Source organism: Mandrillus leucophaeus, unplaced genomic scaffold, assembly GCF_000951045.1.
Source record: "Mandrillus leucophaeus isolate KB7577 unplaced genomic scaffold, Mleu.le_1.0 Scaffold75, whole genome shotgun sequence".
Classification (NCBI taxonomy): domain Eukaryota; kingdom Metazoa; phylum Chordata; class Mammalia; order Primates; family Cercopithecidae; genus Mandrillus; species Mandrillus leucophaeus.
Genome location: NW_012108141.1, coordinates 4,994,919 through 5,003,392, shown reverse-complemented (window position 1 = coordinate 5,003,392; position 8,474 = coordinate 4,994,919). Strand labels below are relative to the sequence as shown.

At 37.4% G+C, this 8,474-nt stretch overlaps 1 protein-coding gene across 1 annotated transcript in view; it reads right to left on the bottom strand.

Moving 5' to 3' along the window:
• BMP2K (BMP2 inducible kinase) overlaps nt 1-8,474 on the bottom strand; it is a 151,788-nt gene that overhangs the window by 84,108 nt on the left and 59,206 nt on the right. The window contains exon 6 of the mRNA XM_011966241.1: nt 1,744-1,849. Coding sequence (XP_011821631.1) covers nt 1,744-1,849 — 106 coding nt within the window. The remainder of the gene's footprint in view (nt 1-1,743; nt 1,850-8,474) is intronic.

Here is an 8,474-nt window from a genome sequence, read left to right as displayed (position 1 = left end):
AGGATGGTCTCGATCTCCTGACCTTGTGATCCGCCCGCCTCAGCCTCCCAAAGTGCTGGGATTACAGGCGTGAGCCACCGTGCCCAGTCAACTATTTGACTTTTTAAACCATATACATAAATTACTTTGATAAAAATTTTAAATTTCACATACCGCAGAGCTTGATGATTTGAACACCAGATAACTATTTCTAAAAAATTTTTAAAACAAAATAATGCATTCCTCAAAAAACAGATATGATCACTCTTTTACTTTAAAATAAAATTTGCCCCTAAAACTTGAAGGTCATTTGATTCCCCTTTTAAGATGTCTTCTAAGTGACAATTAAATTTATCCAGGGTTATGATTATGCTTGATTCAAATATCTTTTAAAAGTCACAAGTAGTCAAGGGCTATGAGTAAACTCTAATCTAACTAAGAATTAGCACTATAAATGCTAGAATTCAGGAAAATGGGGTAGAAAAAAATGAGTATCTTCTCCTAAAAGAGATCACAGTACAGTACTTTATAGTAGAGAAGATATAAAGAAAAAACGATCGAGAAACATCTGTTTGTTAAATATTGTGTATGGAAATAAGTTACAAATACATCACAGTAGGCATTGTTACATTTATTCACTTCATTTCCCCCATCCTTCCCTCCTTAAAATACTGCAGTAAACAAGATCATACTCTCTCCAACATCATCATCATATCCCTCTTCCTCCTCAACCTTCAGGAAACTGTAAGAGTTCCTGGGATAGTAATTAACAATCATTACTGTCTGAAGAGAATGTAAATGTAAACCAGGGCTCCCTAGAACCACAACTGCCAAATATGGCTTGCAAGTTTGTAGGAAATAGAATTTTGCCTCCACCTTTCCACACATTAAAATTTGAAGGCTGGGCACGGTGGCTCACACCTGTAATCCCAGCACTTTGGGAGGCCAAGGCGGGCAGATCACGAGGTCAGGAGATCGAGACCATCCTGGCTAACACGGTGAAGCCCTGTCTCTACCAAAAATACAAAACATTAGCGAAGCGTGGTGGTGGGCGCCTGTAGTCCCAGCTACTCGGGAGGCTGAGGCAGGAGAATGGTGTGAACCCGGGAGGCAGACAGAGCTTGCAGTGAGCCGAGATCGCACCACTGCACTCCAACTAGGGTGACAGAGTGGGACTCCATCTCAAAAAAAAAAAAATTAAATGTCAGGAATTTTTTTATGCTGCTGATGATGATGAAGGTATGCTACACAAGTATTTATTTTAAAATATCACATTAGGCCTAAATAAAATGTGATTTTCTATATTCTAATGTTTACAAACAACACCAAGAGATTACAAAAAAGAGGTTTATATAGATCAAAATGCATCCTGTAAATTTGTTATAGTTAATGTTTACAATAACATAGTAGAGCACTGGAAAAATCTTACAACATTAATATTGACACATTATGCTCTTCTTGGTTGGATTTCAAAAGAATTCTATGGAGAGCAAGAACCGTAACTCTGTACCTGCTTAGATTTCCTATTTTAAACTCAATATCACTTTTCTCATTCTGCATTTACATCATGCTCATATCATAATTGCAGCAAGTATGACTAGGTTTTAAATAATGTTTTAACAATATTCCTAATTAGATAATGAAAAGTAAGATTACAATAAGTGACTAGAATAAGTTAGCAGCTGCCCTGGAAACAACAAAGGTATCTAGTAACCCATTTAAGGATAAATTTTTCATTATAATACAAATGCAAAAAATACTTACCTCGACAATATTCCATTAAGATAAGGACTTCCCATACATTATCACTAATTGAATTAACAGCACAGTCCAAATAACCCACAATATTTTTGTGACCAGATAGCTCTTTCTGGAAAGAAAAAAAAATGAAAACTCGAAAATGCACATTTTAGAGGTATAGAATTAGCAATGGTTTGAAGCCTAAATTAATGTAAAGAATTTCAGAAGGCAAGAATTAAACACGAGTATAGAATCTAACATATTTCAACCAAGCAAAGGCTTCTATGGTTTCAATAAAAAGTTTACCTGCATGTGACTGTAATTTTCTAACAGACAAATATGAAAATTATTTTTAAATTCAACTCTGAAAATGGTTCATTCAAAAGTAATAGTTCCCAAAAGTGTACAAAGAACTTGAGAATAAAATATTAGAACTTTTATATTTGATTTTATCTAAAAAATAAAATAATTAAGCTCCAATATTTATTAACAATTACATTCTCATTTGTTGTGCCTGCAACATATTGCAATTTACGTGTAGCTATTACATGAATTTATAGATACATGCACTTTTAACTAACCTATAAAAATGAACAAGTGGCTAAAAAGATTTCTAAAAAGAAACCATAAAGATAATGCTAATACAAATATACGGAAATAAGAAAATGAAAAATCTGAAACTTTTGCGTCTTTAACAAGATAGTCATCAGTATACAATGAGGTTAAGAATAATAATCTACTCTGTTCTACTGGGAAATTTAAAAACAACTATTAAAAATATTATTTAAAATAAATTTACATCAACTATCATTAGCAACAAACCTAGTTTTAACTATGCAACGTAATTTGAAATAAGGGCTAAGGGCTACTGAACATGGGAATTATTTATAAGGAAGTATACATAATGGGGATGAATCATCAAAAAAGTTGACAGACCACCATTCTAAAGAACTAATCTCCCTAAAAAAATGTTCAAAAGCGTAAGATTTGAGTGTGCTGCTCCTCATATATCATATCTCTCAAAATCATACAAATTCTATCGAAAGGGAGAGAAGTCTTGTACAATAGTACAAGACTATAATATCTCTACTCAAGTTAGAGAACTTAGTCTAAGCTTCTCCATTATCTTGAGGTAAATCTTTTTACCCTTCTAGCTAATAGCCTTACTTTTAAAAAAGTAAATGCCAAAGCCTAGTCATCTCGAATCTAGCTAAGGAATACAGAAAATAAAAGCAGAATTCAAAACAGTCAGATTGTGCAAATGCACTTAATAGCTAACAAAAGGGATTGTAATACATGTTAGTAAAGACGTTGATACAAAATAAGAAATCCCCCTCTTAGCAGGTGGATAAGTAGGACTGACATTAATAACAAGTGTTGGCAATAACATGGAAAAAGACTTTCCTTAGAACATAAAATGGTTCAGCTGCCATGGAAAATAGTCAACATAAACTACATATGACCCAGCAATTCCACTCGTAGGTATACACCCAAAACAACTGAAACCAGGCACTCAAGCAAATAGATGTATGCATATATTCATGGCAGTATTAATTATAATACCCAAAAGACAGAAACAGCCCAAATGCTCATCAAATAATTTTTTTAAACTGCATCAACAGATGAATGATAAATTGTGTTACAGACATATAACGGGATATTATTCAGCCATAAAAAATAAAAATACTATAATTATGTGAATTTCACTTCAACAATCTTCAAATATACATATGCACCTGTGTGTGTGTTTGTGTGTAAGCACTCAAAAAACCATGAAGAAAGAGAAAAGAAGATGAAGAGTAGTGGAGAAATGAGAGGACAAGGAATAAGAACAAGACAAGAAACCATCCAGAGCACTGAGTATATGCAATCTAGAAAAGAAGGAAATTTTTATTCTACTTTTTTTTTTTTTTTTTTACTACTTAGGCTAGTTAAGTTAGAGTCACTGAAGTTTTTAATGGCTTATTAAAATATTTTTCACTTTTCCTAATATTTAAAAAGAAGTTTTCCCTTGTTGAAAGATGTCTTGCTATTAGAGTTCACAGAAAAACAATCAACGTTAGAGCATGATATTAAAAGCAAAAAAGAAAACTAATTGCTGTTTGTGAATGAAAACACATACAGTGAATGCACAGGAACAGTAAACACAGAATTCAGACAGTAGGATTTTTTTGGATAAGGAGAATAGCAAAGGTGTACCTCATTTTATTGTGCTACATTTTTTAAAGTGGTACTTTGCTTTATTATGCTCTGCAGATACTGCATTTTATACAAATTAAAGGTTTGTGGCAATCCTGCACAGAGCAAGTTTATAGGCACCATTTTCCCAATAGCATGTGCTCAGTTTGTGTCTGTCATATTTTGGTAATCCTCACACTATTTCAAACTTTGCCATTATTATAACAACAGTTATGATAATCTGTGATCAGTGATGGTTGATATTATTATTCTAATTGTTTCATGGCAACACAAACTGTGTCCATATAACACAGTGAACTTAATCAATAAATGTTATATGTGTTCTAACTGTTTCACCGGCTAGCCATTCCTCAGGCTCCCTCTCCTTGAGGTTTCCTACGTCATAAAATACAACAATACTGAAGAGTCCCACAACTCTTGTTTTAATCAAAAGCTAGAAATAGTTAAGCTTAGTGAGAAAGGCACATGGAAAGCCAAAGAAGGGCAACATCTAAGCCTTTTATTAACCAGTCAGCCAAATTTTGAATGCAAAGGAAAAATTCTTGAAGGAAGTTAAAAGTGCTACTCCCATGGACACACAAATGGTAAAAAAGCAAAACAGCCTTATTGCTGACATGAAGAAAGTTTCAAAGGTCTAGACAGAAGATCAAGCCAACTGCTACATTCCCTAAAGCCAAAGCTTTAACCTAGAGCAATGCCCCAACTGCCTTCAACTCTATCAAGGCTGAAGAAGTAAGGAAAGCTGCAGAAGAACAGTTTGAAGCTAGCAGAGGTTCGTTCATGAGGTTTAAGGAAAGAAGCCATTTCCAGCACACATTAAGTACAAAGTAAAGCAGGAAATGCAACAAGTTATTCAGAAGATTTACCTAAGATAACTGACGAAGGAGGCTACACTAAACAATAGATTTTCAATGTAGACAAAACAGCGTTCTATTGGAAGATGCCATCCAGGATTTTTAGAGCTGAAGAGAAGAAATCCATGCCTGGCTTGAAAGTTTCAAAGGACAGGCTAACTCTCTTGTTAAGGGCAAATGCAACTGGTGACTTTAAGTTGAAACCAATGCTTACTTGCCATTCCAAAACTGCTAGGCCCTAAAGAACTACGGTAAACCTACTCTGTTCTCTATAAATAAAACAACAAAGCCTGAATGACATCACGTCTGTTTCCAGCATGGTTTACTGAATATTTTAAGCCCACTGTTGAAATCTACTGCTCAGAAAAAAAGATTCCTTTCAAAATATTACTGCTCACTGACAATGTACCTAGTCACCCATGAGCTCTGACGGAAATGTACAAAAAAATTAATACTGATGGCTGGGTGCGGTGGCTCTTGCCTATAATCCTAGCACTCTGGGAGTCCAAGTGGGACAGATAACTTAAGCTCAGGAGTTCACGACCAGCCTGAGCAACATGGTGAAACTCTATCTCTACTAAAAATACAAAAAAATTAGCCAGGTGTGGTGGCACCTGCCTATGGCCCCAGCTCCTCAGGAGGCTGGGGCATTAGAATCACTTGAACCCAGGAAGCTAAGGTTGCAGTGAGCCAAGATCACACGATCACACTCCAGCCCTGGACAACAGAGCAAGACTTCATCTCAAAAAAAAAAAAAAAAAGAAAGAAATTAATATTGTTTTCATGCCTGCTAACACAACATCCATTCTGCAGCCCACGAGTTAAGGAGTAATTTTAACTTTCAAGTCTTATTATTAAAAAATATGTTTCTTAAGACTATAGCTGCCATAAATAATGACTTATCTGATGGATCTGGGCAAAGTATATTAAAAACCTTCTGGAAAGGATTCACCATTTTAGATGCCATTACAAACATTCGTGATTCATAGGAGGAAGTCAAAATATCAACATTAACAAGAGTTTGGAAGAGGCTGATTCCAATCCTCACGGATGATGCTGAGTAACTCATGACTTCAGTGAAGGAAGTCACTGCAGACATGGTAGAAACAGAAAAAAAAAGAAAAACAAAAAAACTAGAATTAAGTGGAGCCTGAAGATCTGACTGAATTGCTGTGAAATGAGGAGCTGTTTCTTATGAATGAGCAAAGACAGTGGTCTCTTGAGATGGAATCTACTTCCTGGTGAAGATACTGAGAACACTGCTGAAATAACAACAAAGGATTTAAGAATATTACACAAACATGGTTGACAAAGCAGTGGCAAGATTTGACAGGATTGCCTCCAATTCTGAAAGAAGTCCTACTGTGAATAAAGTGCTATCAACCAGTATTGCATGCTACAGAAAAAGCTTTCATGAAAGGAAAAGTCAACTGATGTGGCAAACTTCACTGCTGTTTAAAATCCACTTACAACCAGTGTTCCATTATTGGAACGCTAAGCATGTGGGAGTTATTTATATCCTACTGCTCAAGGTCATTGCCAAGGTCTGATTTTTCACTCATGCAAAAATTCAAAAAATTGCAACCTCCAGCATAAATGGGTTAAGAAATTTCCACAGCTACCCCGCCCCTTCCTTCAGCAACCACTACCCTGATCAGTCAGCAGCCTTCAACATCAAAGCAAGACCCTCTACCAGTAAAAAGAATGCACTTTGCTGAAGGCTCCAGTGATCATCAGTGGTTTTTTAAGAACATTTTTAAATTAAGGCATATACCATTTTTAAGGCATAATGCTATTGTACATTTTATAGACTACAGTGTAGTGTTGTGGTGTTATGATACTATATTGGTTTTTGTCCACAGTTCCTGCTTCATAACTCCCAAAGCCCTAGTCACAGTCTTTTGTCATAATGTTGGGTGTTTTAGGCCCCAGGAAATAGAAACTTTCTCCTGCCTTCCTTTCACCTGCCCCAAGGCAGGACTCTAATCATTCCCCACCTTTCTGATTGTGGGTCTTAAAACCCTCCCCAGAGAGAGTCCTGCACTATACCCTAGGGGAAGGAATGCTGACATCATGAAGCTTCCATAAAAACTCAAGAGGACTGGGTTCAGGGAGCTTCCAGACAGCTGAATATTTGAGGGTTCCTGGAGGGAGATGTGCCCAGGGAGGCAAAGAAGCTCTGTACCCCTTCCTCCATACCTCATACTCTATGCATCACTTCATTTGTACCCTTTGCAATATCCTTTAAAATACACCACTAATCATAAGTGTTTCCCTGAGTACTGTGAGCCACTTCAGCCACTTCAGCTAATTAATAGAACCCAAAGAGCAGGTGGTAGGAACCGCAACTTTAAGTTAGAAGGTGAAGGCTGGAAGACTCAGCAAGTCTGCTCTTCCATCTTCTCCTTCCTGCTTTATTCTAGCCATGCTGGCAGCTGATTAGATGGTGCCCACCCAGACTGAGGATGGGTCTGCTCTTGTGCTACCTGGAGAATGCAATAAGGGGATACTCTTAAGCAGGGAGCCTCTTTACCCCTAGGGCTGACTCTGGAACTGTGTGAGGTGCTGCTGGATTCTACTGGACACTTGGACAGTGCACTATGAACAGCTCTTAATTGACCAACAAGGAGTTACTTGGTTTACAGACAGCAGTTCCAAAGTGAATGGACAACATTCCGTTTGGATGGCTGCTACTTTGATCAAAGAAGGTAAAAACGTATCAGCAAGGTGGGCTGAATTGCATGCAGTTTTTTTTTTTTTACTTTTTATTTTTTTAACAGTAATGGCAGAACCAAACAGTGGTGGAAGCCCCTGTGTTTGAGTTTTTTTACTGACTCACAGGCAGTGATCAGTGGCTTGGCCACACAACCTATGGAAATTTGAGGGGTGCATTAAAGTAGAACAAGTCAGTGCCCATCAGAAGAACTCCCTTCCAGATTGGGAAAGTGACTGGAATCAGCAAGCAGGTCTGTCCGTGTGCTCCCTGGAGGTGGCCACCTGGGTCCATGAAATGAGCGCACATAGGGGTACTGCAGCAGTGCAGACATAGGATGAATAAAGACGTGTTCTTTTCGCACCCTCACAGGCACATAATGCCAGTAAGAACTGTTCTAAGTGTCAGCAAGACAGACAGAGACTACCGATGGCTATGGATGAGATTCCCTGATAGGAAGGCCCTCAACATAGCTGGCAAGTGAGACTGATGCTGGTAGCCCTCGGGGGGCTATGAATAGGTCTTGACAGGAACAGACATTGACTCTGGACTGGGCTTTGCTTATGCAATGGAAGATAAAAATGCTCAGAATGCCATTTAAAAAAAACAAAAACAAACAAACAAAAACCAAAACAAAAGAGAGTGTATAGAGTTAGAGGGCCAACTATCATTTCTTCAGACCAAGGAACACAATGTACAGTCCATAATGCGCAACAATGGGGCAGAGAAAGGTCCTCCACAGAGTAATAGTTTGATATAGAAGAATAGGGAACTGAAACATTGGTCTAAAATGGGGAGATAAAAACTGTAACCGTAACTGTTGTATGCACTGAGAAGCCAAAAAAATTGTGTGACTTGCTTTCTTGCAACATTCACTTTATTGCAGTGGTCTGGGACCAAACTCGTATCTCCAAGGTATGCCTATACAGAGATACAGTTGAGGAGGAACACACAGAAGGCTCCAATAGTATTTGCAGAGTTTAATTTCT